At 46.7% G+C, this 17,747-nt stretch overlaps 1 protein-coding gene across 3 annotated transcripts in view; it reads left to right on the top strand.

Annotated features, from left to right (window-relative positions):
• Nucleotides 1-17,747, top strand: part of AXIN2 (axin 2) — a 57,684-nt gene that overhangs the window by 334 nt on the left and 39,603 nt on the right. For 2 of the 3 annotated variants that reach the window (XM_033961922.1, XM_033961923.1), the window contains exons 2-3: nt 1,458-2,349; nt 8,115-8,255. In XM_033961922.1, coding sequence (XP_033817813.1) covers nt 1,458-2,349; nt 8,115-8,255 — 1,033 coding nt within the window. Of the gene's footprint in view, nt 1-355; nt 676-1,457; nt 2,350-8,114; nt 8,256-17,747 lie in introns of those variants that run through there. The other variant, XM_033961924.1, reaches the window with a different exon arrangement.

Below are 17,747 nucleotides of genomic sequence, written 5' to 3'. Positions count from 1 at the left end.
TTTTTTTTTTTTTGCTGGCTTTGAAGGGGGGGAAAAAAGCAGAATTTGCAGAAATCAGCTGCTTTCGGGGTCGGGGGCCGAATCCTGCCTTGTTGCTGGGGAGGAGGGGGTTTTGAGGGGGGGGGGGGGGTTGCACTGGAAGGTGAGATGTGTGCTGAGACTCCCCCTCTCCTGCTTTCTCCCCTCCTGGTCGCCCCCTCTTCTCTTTCCTCCTCCCCCCTTCTCTCTCCTCCCCCCCCCATCAGCACGCCCAGTGAACTCAAAAGAGGCGCTGCAGGCTTAGTTAGGGGTCAGTTGTTGCAGGAGACTCGGAGAGGGAAGCGAGTGGCTCGGGACTTTTTTTTGTGTGTCACCCCTCACTTGAAACCCGAGATTTCTCTCCCCCCCCCCCCCCAGCCTATCGCCATTGCTGCGGCGTTTGAAGGATTATCGTGTCGGTCTTTTGGCGCCTGCTGGATTGCTATTATTTTTGTTTTGGGGTGGGGGGGCGGGCTTCATTTTTAGGAAGGGGGGCGGCGGTGGTGTATGTTCCCGGTTTTTTGCCGGGGGGAGGGGGTCCCCCTTTTCCGATCACCCTCCTCCCCTCGCGGCTGCGCGGGGCTTGCGGGGCAGCTTCCAGCCGACTCCTTTGAAATCGGAGATGAGAGAGAATGGCCCGGTCGGCGGTGCGTTAAGGTAAGGCGGCCCTTTTAGCGATTCTGTCACCTCGCTTGCTCTCCCTTAAGTGCAAAATGAGCCCCTTATTTTGCCCCCCCCCCCTCCCCTTTTGTGCCACTTCTGGCTTGTCTAAAACGTGCCACCAAACTTGTTTGTCTGTAACAATACAGTCACGGAAACCCCAGGATATTTTTTTTTTTTTTTTTTGGGGGGGGGGGCGGTTAATTCCTTTTGCATCGCATTTTCAGCAGATTTTTATATCTTCTTTATATCAGTCTAAAGCTCAGAGCTGCAGCTTGTGCTGTGCCGAAAGGTTTTCTGGTAACCTTAATGCTAACCTGATGGCAAACGAAATGGGATGGGGGGGGGGCAGATTTTACATTCAAGTTTATGGTGTGAGGAGGGGCTGCTTGCCAAAAAAGGAGACATGTTTAACCTACAAACAGCCCGGCAGCTATGTTTGACGTGCGAGCGAATGATCTTTATAATAGATATACAATAAAATTGATGAGTGCACTATAATAAGTGCTTGCATGTGACCCTTTTGTATTTATTTTCTTCTCCCAGTTATTAAATGTAGCTTGGGAGTTTAGATTGCACCTTTAAAAAATAATCATAAAAAAAGTAGATCTGCAACTTTTGATTGCACTGGAGAGAGTTGGGCTGCCTTATTTGATTTGAAACGCCTGTTTACTTTTTTTGCCTTTGATGTTGGGCGGATCTGGTTTTGATTAGATCAATGCCTTTTTTTTTTCTTTCTCTCTCTCCCTCTCCTCTCTCTCTCTCTCCTTGCTTTTCAGAGGGAAGACGGCTCAGAGGATCCCCTGCTGACTCGGGAACCAGAGAGCTGATTGCTGCGGACCCTCCCCACCTCCCCCAGATCGCCGAGCGGAGAAGAGCCATGAGCAGGGCCGTCCTGCTGCCCCCCCTCCCGGATCCCAGCGGCAGCTTCAGAGAGGACGCCCCGCGCCCCCCGGTGCCAGGGGAAGAGGGCGAAGCGCCATGCCAGCCTCCGGGCCCCCTCCCCAAACCGCCAGCCTCCAAGGCCATGGCGCTTTCTGGGCCCCCCCGGAGGAATGAGGATGGCCTGGGAGAGCCGGAAGGCAGTGCCACCCCCGATTCTCCCCTGGCCCGATGGACCAAATCTCTGCATTCCTTGCTGGGCGACCAGGACGGAGCTTATCTGTTCAGGACATTCCTGGAAAGGGAGAAATGTGTGGATACCTTGGACTTTTGGTTTGCCTGCAACGGGTTCAGGCAGATGGACCTTAAGGATGCCAAAACTTTGAGAGTGGCCAAAGCCATCTACAAGAGGTACGTCGAAAGCCACGGCATCGTCTCCAGACAGCTGAAGCCCGCCACCAAAACCTACATAAGGGATGGCATGAAGAAGCAGCAGATCGATTCGGTGATGTTCGATCAAGCCCAGACGGAGATCCAGACTGTGATGGAGACCAACGCTTACCAAATGTTCTTGACTTCTGACATATACCTCGAGTACGTGAGGAGTGGCGGAGAGAACCCTGCCTATCTGAGCGCCCACGGTGGGCTCAGGAGCCTCAAAGTCGTCTGTGGCTATCTCCCGACTTTGAACGAGGAGGAGGAGCTGAGCAGCGCCGACCTGCAGAGCAAAATGCTGGCACTCTCCAGCAAGGCTCTGAGGGCCACGGCAGCGCCCGACCCTGGCTACAGGTAGGTCCGGTCTGGAGACCTGGTCTTGGCTTATTAAAAAAAAAAAAAAAAAATGCAGATTGCCTTGGGGCCAGTGCAAACTTGACAGCTGTAAAGAAAAGGGGCCACTTAAAAATGCCTAGAGGACACTGTTAGGCATCTGCTTTATGGTGTTGTTGTAAGCTCTTCGGAGTAGGGACCGTCTGTTGAATATTAAGCCTGCGCCTTTCAGCGCTATAGAAATGGTGCATAGTAGTAGTTGTACATTTAAAGGGATCATTTTCAAAGTACTATGGCACTTTGTGTGTCTAAGTGCTTTGAAAATGAGCCCCTTAGTAGCCTAAGATAGACGTGGAAGGTGACGGAGTGGAGCTGCTGTGGGCTCGTTTCGGGCTCCACGTGTTAGCTTGTCCGGTTTGTGTACATAATGGTTTCAGTAGAGTCGGGACCTTTCCTGCCCATGTGGCCATTAACCCATCGTTTGCCACCTGGTTTCAGGTAGGCTTCTTTTGGTCGCCTGAGTTTCTGCTTTTATTTATTTTATTTTTTTTGCATAGGAGCCAGATCTGTGGCTGCTGAAGAACCCGGTCAATGCTGGAGGGGGGGGGGGGGGTGCTAATCCGTGTCATTTGCATTGTGATGGGCATCCCCCGGGCTTGTTTGTGCCCCCCCCCTCCCCCGCTCTGTTACATACTCGGTTGTTAGTTAGCCCTGAGCTGGGCTCATCTGCCTTCCATTAAATCCTCTGTTTCAACATCAGTGAGAGCGGCCTCTCTCTTTAAGTAGGTTGGGGGGCTAACAGATGGCCCTCTGTTGGCTGAAAGAGCTTCCTGTCCTTTGAAAGAACTCGCTGATGGATTTCATTTGCTGCAAAGTTATTGGAACCGAGTTTGGCTTCAATTATCAAAGCCTGGAGTTTCTGCTCCGCGGTTCCAGGTTTTTTTTTTTTTTTTGCAAATTGTGGTTTAACATTCTTAGCAAAAAAAAAAAAGGTTTTAGCACCCAATTGTCCAATGTCATTTTCATTTCAAAACAAAGGGTTTCTTTTGCCTTATGAGATGTGTTCTTGTAGAGTACGAATCTTGCCAGAGGTTTTCTTTAGGAAATGCTTAATTTGAGCGAGTAACAAAATCTATGGGGCGGGGGGGGGGGGGGATGAAGGGAAGACCAGACGGTCTGATGTTACTTTTCAAGTGGCTTTTGACTTGATGTGGGATAGTTCTGCCAGGATGCGCAGAAACGGAAAATGTCTTGCTATAATAACAGATGAAGTGCTCCAATGCTACCTGGCAGCTGAACATAAGTGTGTGGTGGTGATGATGGGGGGGGGGGGGGGAAGGATGTATTTATTATTGTTTTGTGGTGTTGGTGATGGGGGGGGATAGAGTTCTCATACACACTTTCCATGCAAAGCAGATTTGGAGAAATTACAGTACTTAGTCCAGCGCTTTTTTTTTTTTGTCTTTAAGTAACCCTAGGTAAACGGCCTTGATCCGCTTTCACTGGTGGTCATTTCAGTGGCACTGGCGACCTTGCCACATTCCATCGCCTCTGTAATCTAACCAGCGGGTTTGTCAATTATTTTTGGTGTGTTTGGTAGGGTAAGGAATTTAGGATAAGTCAAAGGGATAGATAAAACTGACTTGGTTGTAAAAAAAAAAGCCTTCATTGTTAACATGCTGAATTTTGATAACACTTTAGTGGCTTCCTCGCTGGCATAAAGCGAGCGAAAGATACTTATGCACTTAAAAAGCAAATGCAGAGCTGTGTTGCATGTAGGCAATGAGGATCTTGAAACCAAATAGTGTACTCCGGCAGACTTGGGAGCAAGGCTGGGGCCTGGGTTTTCTAAAGCCGAGCATGGTGATTTTTAAAAAAGCAAAGGAGTGGTTCTGCAGAGTGCTAGCTCACAGTGATGGAAGGGATGTCACGGGGACCTCCTGGAAGATGATTTCACATTCCCCCCCCCTCCCTCCCAGCTCTTTTGTGATGTAATCCTCTTTCATCTAAAGCATGTGGAACTAATTTCTGCTGCAACTTATGCTATCTCGCATTTTTGTGCGTTTAGGGGTTGTTGTTTTTTTTTTTTTTTGGGTGGGGGGGAGGTTGTTTTTGATCTTCCCACTGAAATTACTGAGCATGCCTTCTGAAAGAAAAATGTAATTCCCAGCTGTGTCAAATACCTGACTCTGCGTAGGCCAACTGAGAACTGAGGCCTAAAACTTTAGTCATGCTGCCTTTGTGGTAGCAGGCCTCTCATATCGAAGAGGCCCAGCTCCCCCCCCCCCCCACCTTCCTCTCCTTTAAGCCTGTGCTAAGAGCTCAGGTTTTCTTCCTCCGTGAAGAACAGTGGAATGCAACGCAGCAGGGGAGCAGGCAAACTTTGTTTGCCAGAGCAAGGGAGTAAAGACTGCTCAAGAGGTGGAAAGTGGATAACCAGGGGCCGGGAAAACAAAGAGAGTAGCGATATCAGAGGCAGGGGTGGGGGGGGGGGGGAGTGCTGCTTTCCATTAAGACAGCTGTGCTGCTCACTTAAATCAAAACTTCAGTCACCTCGTAAGACCTGCAAGTGTTTTCATGGGTGGGGGAGGGGATCTTGAAAGGCCCATAAGAAGCCCTGCTGTCCCATCGCCGGGAATGGGGGAGCAAGTTTCTCTCGTAAGTCGGGCCTGGCGATCCAAATCGGTAGAGCCTGGCTGAAGAATGAAAGGCTTCACCTTTTTGTGGCAGCCGCCTTCCGGAGCTTATGGAAAAGCCTGGAAAACGAGAGGTTTTGTTTTGGGAATGCTTAATTTGACTGTGAAGTTGATGGGGGGGAAACCTATAGTAAGTCCTGTGACATTTATAAGGTGGGAATTTAAGTCATTTGATAAACAGAGCACGTTCGGGGGGGGGGGGGTTCTTCAGTTAGGTACAAAGTCACTATGCAATATTCCCGCAAATTTTGACAAACCACGAATGCAGTTTTTCGCCTGTCAAGAAGCAGAGGAGGCAGGAGAGGGCAGCTGAAGCGCCGGCAGGTGAAGAAAACCACTCGCGGTCTGCTCCGACCGCCTCTTCCCGTAGTAAAGTCGGGCTACCCCAATCAGGAGCTGCTTTGACACACGGCTCCTGATTGGTGTAGTCCAACTTTATTACAGGAAGAGGCGGTTGGAGCAGACCACGAATGAGCGAGTCTGCAATTTGAGAATTCAAGGGGGAACACTGTACTACTTTGAGGGGGAATTCTATAAATAGCACTCAAAAATGGATGTGCCTCTTTATAAAATACCTCATAACTCCTATTTGCATGCCTAACCTTGGGTGCCGGACTGAGTATAAGATGAAGTACCCCTTTTCCCCTCCAAAAAGGAGGAAAAAATGGTTGCCTCGAATATAAGCCGGGTGGGGGGATTATATTCATGTGCCCTGCCCCCACCCTCACTCTCTCCCCTGCCAGGCTCTGCACCCTGTCCCACCTCCCTGCTCTCTACCCTGTCCCACCTCTCTCCCGATGTCCTGCAGGTCTCCAGTAAGCCTGCCGTATGACTTGGCAATTTTTTTACCTCCCTTCCACCTCCCCCCGCATATCTTTTTGAATCTCTGGTGGTCCAGCGGTGTACCAGGCAGAAGTGATCTTTCCGCATTCCTGCCCCACGCTGAGCCCCTCCCTAAACGGCCACCTCGAGTTCTCATGGCCCAGCAATGTACAGGGCATGAGCGAGCTTTCATGCTCCCATCCGGCACTGAGTCCCTTCCTGAATAGCCACCTCAAGTTCTCGCGGCCCAGCGGTGTACCGGGCATAAGCGCTCCTGTCCAGCGCTGAGTCGCTCCCTGAATGGTTGCCGCGAGTTCTTATGAGTCCTATGAGAACTCATGGCAGCCATTCAGCGAGTGGCTCGGCGCCGGGCAGGAAGGAGCATGAAAACTCGCTCATGCCCTGTACATCGTTGGGCCGTAAGAACTCAAGGTGGCCATTTAGGGAGGGGCTCAGCGTGGGACAGGAATGCGGAAAGCTCACTCCTGCCCGGTACACCGCTGGACCACCAGGGATTCAAAAGATACGCGGTGGGGGGGAGGTGGGTGGGAGGTAAAAATAATTGTCAGAGTTGGCTGGGACAGGAGATGGGAGGGATCCCTCCTGCCCCGGCCTACCCCACGAGATCATACTGTAGGCCCAACGGAGGCCAGCAACAAGTCCGTGATGGGGGGGGGGGGGCGCTGACTCAAATATAAGCTGAGACCCCCCCATTTTTGGGCTGGTTTTTATGGCGCCAAAACCTAGGCTTATATTCGAGTATGGAAGTTATATTCGGCACTATGGGAGTTATAGTAGCCAGAGGTGCAGGAAAATTTAAATGAATGTCAGTTGCCATTGTTAATTAGTGGTTGGCACCCAGTTATTGATGGTTAAGTGCGCATTAAGCAATTGATTCTATAAAATCTGCCTAAAGTTAGGCACCTACATTTGGCGTGCAATTAGCGCCTCGTAATTGGCGTTAATTGCACTTAATTGGCTATTAGGCACTTAACTTAGTAAACATCTATCACTTTGAGGCGGGCGCCTACCATAAAGTAGGCGTGGCCACAGGGCAAATCATGGGTGTGTTTCGTATATAGGTGCCTGTTTTGAACTTGGGCGTCTGACTTAGTTGCGGGTATTTAGGATAAGAAAACTCTGGCCTAAATACAGGACGCCTAAAGCCACTTAGGGCTAGATCGACCCCTCCCCCCCCTTTGCGCCCTGATTTCCCTCCGGTCCCGATTCACTTACCTCTCTGCCGACCATCCTCCGATCCGCGCATTCAAACGAGGGCAACGGCGATTCACTAACCCAAACCCTGCAACACCGACTGGGCTGGCCGATCGCAAACGAGCGACTGCTGAGGACCAGTCACTCAAGCCCTTTCCGACCGCCCTGCTCTCTGCCCTGTCAGCCCCGATCTCCTGCCCCAAACACCTTCTGCAGCCCCAACTCTCTAGCTGCCCCAGATCGCCTGCCTGCCCCCGGCTCTCTCGCTCTTCCCCGCAGTGCAAGCCCGTGGTTTTAACCCGCGGGCCTAAGCGGGTTAAAACCACGGGCTGGGGGGCCCAGATCTCTCTATAGCGATCCCAGTGCATGCGCAGACCATCTGTAATTGGTCTGCACATGCACTGGATCTCTGGGCCTAGCAGAGATTTTTTTTTTTTCCTTTTAACTTTTTTGAAGCCCGTGGTTTTAACCCGCTTAGGCCCACGGGTTAAAACCACGGGCTTGCACTGTGGGGAAGAGTTCCTCCAAGCGCCCCCATCTGCATACTCTAGTTTGGGGAATCCATCGGGCCTGCCCGGATCGGACACGGATCGGTCCCGATTGGGCAGGTTCGTCAATCTATCCCTTAGGCGGCATTAAGTGTGATTCTGTAAAGTGCGACTAACTTTTATAGCTCCCCACTAAAATGTAAGTGCCATATATTGAATCCGGGAGTACGTGATAAATGATCGTGTCTCCCAGTGGCGACAACCGGTTAACCTCTTGCCTCCGTGGTTTGGTTTCAGAGGCAAATATATGCAGCGAAAATGAAAACCAAACCTTCCTGTCCAAACAACCTTCTGTGTCCATTGGGCTGGGATTTTCTGAGGGAGGGTTCAGTAGGTTGCATCCGGCCGAAAACGCTGCCGGAATGAAGTGGCGCTCTGCATTAGATAATGAGCTGGTGGACGTCACGCTGGCACGTTATTTTGCATCGGGATTCACACACCTTAGATAGGTTCAGCTCCCCTAGGCTGTGATGAAATTGCTCACATGCTTCTTCTCTCTTGTCAGGTGTTACAAAAGAAACGATGCGGCTAATCCATACCATGTGAATTCGGGCTATATTTTTGCACCTGCAACCAGTGCCAATGACAGCGAAATATCCAGCGATGCTCTGACAGACGATTCGCTCTCCGTGACGGACAGTAGTGTGTAAGTATTTCAATTTGGAGATCCGTTTATCCACGATGCAAGAGGTGTGCTCTTTTTGTCTTATCTGCAAGAGAAAATGTTGCGCTTGGGTCTCTTCTCTGAAGAACCTGTAACCAGTTAGAGCCCAGAGAAACTGAGTGAACTTAACCAAAAGCCCACAAAAGCGAGCAACGGGGGTGAAATTTATGGCTGCAGTCACTTTTTGATCACTAGGGCCAGAGATAGGTGACTTGTTCTGCAAAAACCAAACCATGTTTCCTGGCCTTAAGAGTTCTCCGAATTTGCATATGTTGGATGGTCTGTTTTGATCTCCTTCATACTTAGGCCAAAGTTTCAGGCCCATGGAGGGTCTGCTGAACCCAGTATCTCGTCGGAAAAGTTTAAAAGCACCACACAGCGAGCTGGTAATTGCAGTGGCCTTATTCCAGAGAGTCACAAAGTGTGAGGCCTGCATCACCCATTTAGCAGTGAGGGTGATCTTTGGAAATTTTGCTGAGTTAAAGTTTTCTGATTTGTACATCTGGACAAAACCGTTTTTGAAACTGGGCCGGAATAACATTGTAAGTGGAGACTGCAAACATTTGACACCTCCTTGCTCTTTCGCAGGCCTTCATCAACTGATGCCATGGCATCAAAATTGCTATTTTGTATGGTCCTCTACTGAACTATCCTACTGGAATTAAAGCACCAAAGTAGAAAAGTGTAATTCTCTCTCTCTCCAGTAACCTGTAGTCTCATTCAAATCTAATTTAACAAATTGTGCATAACTTGGAGAAGTGTTTAGACCACGTGCACTCTCTTTGAAGAGGCCAAAAAAACGTATCTGGGGAACAGAGTCTTTCTGCTCCTGCTGAAAATGAGGTTTTCCGCTCAGGGATTGAAAAGTGTGGTAAATACACCCATGAATTTGCCAGCCCACACTGTAACTGCATCTGTCATCAGCACAGCAAGGAACGAGGCCGTGTATTTTATCTCTGTCCTGTGTGTCTCTGATTGTCAACAATCATTGCATGGTTAAACCCTCCGAATGCCAGATGTAAATATATTTAAAATGACACCCATAGCTCTCTCTTTCATTAGCGTGTGTGTGTGTGTTTTGGACTCTCTGGCTCTTTTGAGCAATATTACTGGTTGTTAAATTAAAGAGAATCGGGTCATACAGAGACGCCTTTCTTTCCCCCCTCTGCCCCTGCTTGTGTATATGGGATCATGCGTCAGTGGATCATTCATTTGGGTTAGTCATTTTTTGAACCAGAGTCGGGGTCACCAGGGATTTGCAGGGTTGGGATTATCGGCTTCTCTTCACAGCAGTGCCAGTGCAGATGAGAGCGCTGATTGAGAAATAAAGGCCCTTTGGTGGATGAAGGGCTTGACTGAATCGCTTTCAGCCTATTGTTAGTCTAGGGGAGCTTAGAGGGGATAAGAACGTACCAGGCTGCTTTGAAATTTACTTGAACAAGTGAATGGGAGATGCCCCATATAGCAGCTATGAAAGGACGGGGACTGTTTTTTCCTGCCAACAACAATAGGCAGGCAGGCTATGAGTTGCTGGGGAGGCTTGGCTGATTAAGCTCCAGGGAGCTTCAGGTTTGAGGAGGTGGGGGAGGGGGATAGCAAAAGGGTGTTTGCAGGACAGGGAAGGGAGTTCTTCACTTTGTGCTGCAGCCAGACCTCCATAAAATATACTGCTGCACTGCTGCAGGAATTGCAGAGCAAGGTAAACATTGATGGAGGGGTGCATATGTAGTGCTGCTCCCAGCTGAGTTCCCCTAGTGGTGGTTTTATAGTATTACATTATGAACAGTACGTTATGCATTAAGTTACTGAAAACTTCACTTTTTCCCTAAAAAACAGGGAAATAGTTAAGTTTCCAGTATAATGAGGGGGGTTACAAGCCCCCCACAACGCCGCTGCGATCTGTATTAAGTAAAGTGGGGGGGTTCCCCAACAAAACCCCCCGTCGGAGCCCCTAAAAACACTCTTTTTCTTCGGCGCGCGCTTCCGTCTTGCCCTCAGTTGTCGGCGCGCGCCTTTGTCTTCCGCGGTTTTGTCTATGAACCAGTATGGTCACTACATTTTGTTATTATTTTAAAAAACATTGTTGAGGCTTAAGACTTAAAAGAAAAATTTTCTGCAATGTCCTTGAATTGTTTTTTTCTTCCCTTTTTAACATTCTGGAGAATCAGACTCTCATGATTCAGCTGCCTATTGTAGCGTCTCCGGCCCCCCCCCCTCCTGCTCCCCCTCCCATTTTCCCTTGAAATGGAATACATGCGGTGAGTTTCATGCCTTTGTTGTGTGAATGCCTTTGATTTCCTCTGTTAACACTGAGCAGAAATATCATGCTGTTGCACGTGATCACTTAGTTTGGGGCTTGTTCCTTCATGACGCTTCATGGGGATGAAAAGGATTTTTTTTGTTTTTAAGGGGGTAGATCAGGGGCTATCAAAACTTGCAATGCTGGAGGGCCACAAACTAGTTAGGTTTTCAGGCTATCCCTCTTAAATATTCGTAAGAGATTTGCATGCACTCTCGCCTCTCTATGCAAATATATCTCGCACATATTCATTATTTATTTATTTATTCATTTTTCTATACTGTTCTCCTAGGAGAGCTCAAGAACGGTTTTCATGAATTTATTCAGGTACTTGAGTGTTTTTCCCCGTCTGTCCCGGTGGGCTCACAATTTGTCTAATGTACCTGGAGCAATGAGAGGATTAAGTGACTTGCCCAGGGTCACAAGGAGCAGCGTGGGTTTGAACCCACAACCTCAGGGTGCTGAGGCTGTAGCTTTAACCACTGCACCACTCTAGAAATCAAAATGTAGCAAAAGTGATCCAAGTATAGGACAATCCAGCCATTGTGACATCACTGATGAGGTTGGCTCTTATTGGTTGAATGAGGCATTATGACATCACAATACCAGCTCTGCTTATCAGAGCCTGTAACTTTTCACACTATTTATTTATACCCTCAGGGGAGCTCAGAACAGTTTACATGAATTTATTCAGGCACTCAAGCATTTTTCCCTGTCTGTCCTGGTGGGCTCACATTCTATCTAATGTACCTGGGGCAATGGGGGGATTAAGTGACTTGCCCAGGGTCACAAGGAGCAGTGAGGATTTGAACCCCCAACCTCAGGGTGCTGAGGCTGTAGTTTTAACCACTGCGCCACTCTAGAAATTGAAATATAGCAAAAGTGATCCAAGTGTAGGACAATCCAGCCATTGTGACATCACTGATGAGGTTGGCTCTTAGGCATTGGTGGAATGAGGCATTGTGACATCACAATATCTGCTCTGGTAATCACAGGCTGTACTTTTTCACACTATTTATTTATTCAGTTTTCTCTACTGTTCTCCCTGGGGAGCTCAGAACAGTTGACATTAATTTATTCAGATACTAAAGCATTTTTTCCTGGCTGTCCCAGCGGGTTCACAATCTATCTAATGTACCTGGGACAATGGGGGGGGGGGGGTGTTAAAGTGACTTGCCCAGGGTCTCCCTGCACATTAGATAGACTGGTTTTACAGCCCACCAGAATTGCACTTTTAGAGCCCTGGCCTAGGGGATAAAGTTCTGAAGTGTCGGAAATGATATTGTAAAATGGTCTTTGAAATTTTGCCTAGGACTTAGGATTAAGATCGGCAGAGTACCAAAAATGAAAGAACTGACATGATGTTGCTTTCGGAACTCATCCTCGGTATCTTCAAATCCTTCTGGACTCCTTTTCTTTTGGCTTCACTGGTGATGTTTCCTGATGCTATTGGGTTCTGGTTTTTTTTTTCTTCTTTTTCTGGAGCTCTTTTGATTTGTATAATTTTTTTTTTTTTTGCCAAGTGCCCCTAATGCGTGTTGGAAGTGCAATTTCCATTTCTTGACAAAGAGGGAAGGATTTTTTTGTACTCCTTATTTATGGATGTATTTTGGACACAGGGGAATGCTGCTGAGTGAACTTCAAACAGCGCCTTATCTTACAAACCAGGCTTTTGATGTTGCCAAGATTAGAGCCTTGTTTCTCAGCTTTTGCCAAAATAAAATTGGGAGTAAACCCATGCGTGCGTGCATCTGATCTTCCCAAAGCAGAAGCACAGTTATTTTCAGGTTAGGCTGGGCATATCTGAGCTTCCCAGCGCCGCTTTAAATGGCAGGAGGACTGGACCAGAGCAGACTTCAAATCGTTGTTCCCCTAGAAAGGACTTGGCTTCCTGCTAAAATGGTAAGCTAAACTCTTCATAGTTACAATCTAAGCTATTCCATGCCCAGGTTCAGGAGCTTTTCCCTAAAACCACAGTATTCCATTTTTCCTCTAAGGAAGAGGTTTTCAACCAGCCAGCCAGGCAGGTTTTCAGGATTTCTTCAGTGAATATCCATGAGAAAGATTTGCCTGTACTATCTCTAGTTACCATTGCAGAAAAAGCTTTTAACGGCGACCCAAAATGGATTATTCCCATTAGAGAATGACACGGGGACAAATTTTTTTCCCCATCCCCACGGGAACTCATCTTCCCGTCCCCACAAGTTCTTTTCCTGCCCCTGCCCCATTCCTGCAAGCTCCGTCCTCATCTGCACAAGCCTCAAACGCTTGAAAATCATAAGTGTTTGAGGCTTGTGCGGTTAAGGCAGTGCTTGCAGGAATGGGACAGCGACAAAGCTCATGGGAATGGGGAAAATTTGTCCCCGTGTCATTTTCTAATTCCCATTCCATTTATATGAGAGTCCAGCAGAATTCGAGATCATTTGGATAAGGCATTTTCAGTATGTTTAACTTGAGAGTTTGTATCCTTCAGACTGTTTGTTTAACTTTGATGAGGACTTTATATTTAAAATAGTGTAAAAGGCTTTAAAAAGGAGAGTGCATGGTATATGATAGAAACATGATGGCAGATAAAGGCCAAATGGCCCATCCGCAGCATCCACTATCTCCTTCTCTCCCTATTGGCTAAGGCTTTTAACATTTGCATCTCCTCTTCCTATAGGCTAAGGCTCTTTACACCTGCATTGTTATGTCATAGAACTTTATGGTTATAGAAACATAGAAACATGATGGCAGATAAAGGCCAAATGGCCCATCCGCAGCATCCACTATCTCCTTCTCTCCCTATTGGCTAAGGCTTTTAACATTTGCATCTCCTCTTCCTATAGGCTAAGGCTCTTTGCACCTGCATTGTGATGTCATAGAGCTTTTTGGTTAAAGAAGCATAGAAACTTGATGGCAGATAAAGGCCAAATGGCCCATCCAGAGCATCCACTATCTCCTCCTCTCCCTATTGGCTAAGGCTCTTAACATTTGCATCTCCTCTTCCTATAGGCTAAGGCTCTTTGCACCTGCATTGTGAGGTCATAGAAACCTGATGGCAGATAAAGGCCAAATGGCCCATCCACTATCTCCTCCTCTCCCTATTGGCTAAGGCTCTTAACATTTGCATCTCCTCTTCCTATAGGCTAAGGCTCTTTGCACCTGCATTGTGAGGTCATAGAAACCTGATGGCAGATAAAGGCCAAATGGCCCATCCACTATCTCCTCCTCTCCCTATTGGCTAAGGCTCTTAACATTTGCATCTCCTCTTCCTATAGGCTAAGGCTCTTTGCACCTGCATTGTGATATCATAGAGCTTTATGGTTATAGAAACCTGATGGCAGATAAAGGCCAAATGGCCCATCCGGTTATAAATGTTATTAAATGCTTATTGGTCTTAACATTTTTGCCTTCTGCAAACAGGACCCTAAACTTTGAGGCATGTTTGGTTTTCATTTGGAACTTCCAAATCTTAAAAGTGCAACTTCTGTGGATCTCGTTTTAAATGTGAGCATTATTAGTCTGCTGGAAGGCACAGCAATGGATAGGGCATACAATATAGTCTTATGCTGTTAGCTTTCAAATATGATTAAGAGCCACCGGGGGGCGCTGCTAGCAATCCCACAGCAGCTGACCTTTTTTGCAGTTTGCCACTTCCCTGGGATCATTCACTGGGAAACCACAATTAAGATGCAAACGAAGAAAAAGTATTTCTGGAAATGCTCAGAGACGCACGAAAGAACAACACTCCCTGGATCCGGCATTACACATCAAGTTAATTTATAAGGAAGCTTATTAATCTGTGGTGTTCAGGGCACCGTTATAATCATTCTTGCTTCCGGTTTCTATCTTTGCAAACTATATATTTTCCACATGGCAATAAACATCACGCTTGTGGGAATTCTTAATCTTTGATGTCATGTCAGAAGTTGAATGGAGCTTGGGCATCCAGTTCAGAATTTAAAGAGGTCGCGGAGCTACAGAGCAATCGGTCTTGTAATGGAATGATGCAAATTCACTGTGAAAAATAAACCACAGCATTCGGAACAAACCAGAATTGCTAATGGCCCCTCCTGTATCGGTGAAAATTCTTCTGGCAGAATCAGAGAGACTTATTCCTCTCGTGCATATTCATTAGGGATGCCCAGCAATCTTCTCTGTGGCCCTCGGAGCCTGTCGGTGAACAACAGTGCTCTGTAGAAGTTGGGTTTTGACCCGTCCATAGGACACCCCAAGCGGGTCATGTTTTCAGGGTGTCCGCGATGAATGAGGTTGGCATGCAAATATCTCTGACGTATTCATTCTGGATGTCTTTAAAACATGACTGATGTGGAACAGCATTATTTTATTAAATTCTGTGTTGATCTAATATCAGCTTCATCTCGGTCCAAATTTTTTATTTGATTGTTGCAATTGTCCAGATCTTGCCAGCCGAGGAAGTCTAAAAGAACAAAGTTTTTTTTTGTTTGTTTATTTAAATCCAGAAGCTGAACAGGGAGACAGCGACTCTATAACAACTGAACTTACTGGTGGTCATGGTTGTGGTAAGAGCGGATAGCGTAGCTGGTTTTAAGAAAGGTTTGGACAAATTCCTGGAGGAAAAGTCCATAGTCTGTTATTGAGAAAGACATGGGGGGAAGCCACTGCTTGCTCTGGATCGGGAGGATGGAATGTTGCTACTCTTTGGGATTCTAGAATCTTGTTACTCTCTGGGATTCCGGAATCTGGCTATTCTTTGAGATTCTGTATGGAATGTTGCTACTCTTTGGGATTCTAGAATCTTGTTACTCTCTGGGATTCCGGAATCTGGCTATTCTTTGAGATTCTGAATGGAATGTTGCTACTCTTTGGGATTCCGGAATCTTGCTATTCTTTGAGATTCTGTATGGAATGTTGCTACTCTTTGGGATTCTAGAATCTTGTCACTCCTGGGATTCCGTAATCTTGCTATTCTTTGAGATTCTGAATGGAATGTTGCTACTCTTTGGGATTCTAGAATCTTGTCACTCTCTGGGATTCCGGAATCTTGCTATTCTTTGAGATTCTGTATGGAATGTTGCTACTCTTTGGGATTCTAAAATCTTGTTACTCTCTGGGATTCCGGAATCTTGCTATTCTTTGAGATTCTGAATGGAATGTTGCTACTCTTTGGGATTCCGGAATCTTGCTATTCTTTGAGATTCTGTATGGAATGTTGCTACTCTTTGGGATTCTAGAATCTTGTCACTCTCTGGGATTCCGTAATCTTGCTATTCTTTGAGATTCTGAATGGAATGTTGCTACTCTTTGGGATTCTAGAATCTTGTCACTCTCTGGGATTCCGTAATCTTGCTATTCTTTGAGATTCTGTATGGAATGTTGCTACTCTTTGGGATTCTAAAATCTTGTTACTCTCTGGGATTCCGGAATCTTGCTATTCTTTGAGATTCTGAATGGAATGTTACTACTCTTTGGGATTCCGTAATCTTGCTATTCTTTGAGATTCTGTATGGAATGTTGCTACTCCTTGGGTTTTGGCCAGGTACTAGGGATGTGGATTGGCCACTGTGAGAACGGGTTTCTGAGTTTGATGGATCATCGTTGTGACCCAGTGAGGCTATTCTTATGTTCTTATGGTACGTTTGTAAAAGAATATTCAAATGATAAAGCTCACATTCGATGAAACCTGACCCCCCCTCCCCCAAATAATAAAAGAAAGCAGAAAATGAATACATCCTGCATCAGACGATGGCCAGAGAAACAACAGACAGGTTACACATAGTGCTGAATTAGAGGGAGCTCAGAAGTTGACCAATGCCAGAGCTCCTACTGCCCAGCAGCTGGTTCAGTGGGTGAAAAGAACAGGCATTGGGTTAAGTTCCTAACTCTGACAACTTAAGCCAGTCTTGTTAGCCCACCCTCATTTATTTCATCATGTCAGTTGCCTTAAGGTCACCATAGCCCAGCTGCGGCATACAGAACGGAGGAAGGGAAGATCTCTCTTCAACCAGATCATCTGGAATGAGAGATTCTTATGGAGAACGGAGAACGTTGCACGCTACCAATCAGAATCTCGTTGGAGAATATATTTCAGGCTAAATTATAGTTCATTAATTCTTCTTGGGTGTTCGGTTTTGGCTTTGCTTTGAATTTCACAAGCCCAGGCATGATATTCTTTTCAGCACGGGATACTTCTGGTTGTGGGGTTTATTTGTTTGAGCTTATAATGCTAATATTTGGGTTCTCCACCTACCCATAAGAACATAAGAATTGCCATATAGGGACAGATCGAAGGTCCATCAAGTCCAGTCTCCTGTTTCCAACAGTGGCCAACCCAGGTCCCAAGTACTTGGCAGAAATCCAAAGAGTAGCAACATTCCAGAGCTGAGATTGTGATGTCATAATGCCTCATTCCTCCAATGCCTAAGAGTCAACCTCAGCAGTGATGTCACAATGGCTTGATTGTCCTATACTTGGCTCACATAAGAATTGCCACACTGGGACAGACCGAAGGTCCATCAAGCCCAGGATCCTGTTTCCATCAGTGGCCAACCCAGGTCACAGGTACCTGGCAAGATCCCAATTAGGAATAAGCAGTGGATTTCCCAAGCCATCTCAATCATGGCCTATGGACTTCTCTTTTACAAAATTAGCCAAATCTTTTTTTTTTTTTAAACCCCGCTGAATTCACCACATTCTCCAGCAGTGAATTCCAGAGTTTTTAATTACACATTGTGTGAAGAAATATTTTCTCCAGTTTGTTTTAAATCTACTACTTAGTAACGTCATCCCATGCCCCCCTAGTCCTAGTATTATTGGGAAGAGTTAACAAGCGATTCACATCTACCCTTTCCAGTCCACTCTTTTTATAGACCTCTAACATATCACTCTCTTCTCCAAGCTGAAGAGCCCTAGTCGTTTTAGCCTTTCTTCATAGGGAAGTCGTCCCATCCCTTGTATCGTTTTGTCGCCCTTCTCTGTACCTTTTTAAATTCTGCTATATCTTTTTTTTGAGGTACGGTGACCAGAACCGCGCACAGTATTCAAGGTGCAGCCGTACCATAGAGCGCTATAAGGGCATTATAATATTTTAATCTTTGCGTTCCATTCCTTTCCTGATAATTCCTAACATTCTATTTCTTAGCCACCGCCGCACATTGAGCTGAGGGTTTCAATGTATCGTCAACGATGACACCTAGATCCTTTTCCTGGGC

Source organism: Geotrypetes seraphini, chromosome 10, assembly GCF_902459505.1.
Source record: "Geotrypetes seraphini chromosome 10, aGeoSer1.1, whole genome shotgun sequence".
In the NCBI taxonomy this organism is placed as follows: Eukaryota; Metazoa; Chordata; class Amphibia; order Gymnophiona; family Dermophiidae; genus Geotrypetes; species Geotrypetes seraphini.
This window is presented reverse-complemented; position numbering and strand designations above follow the sequence as displayed.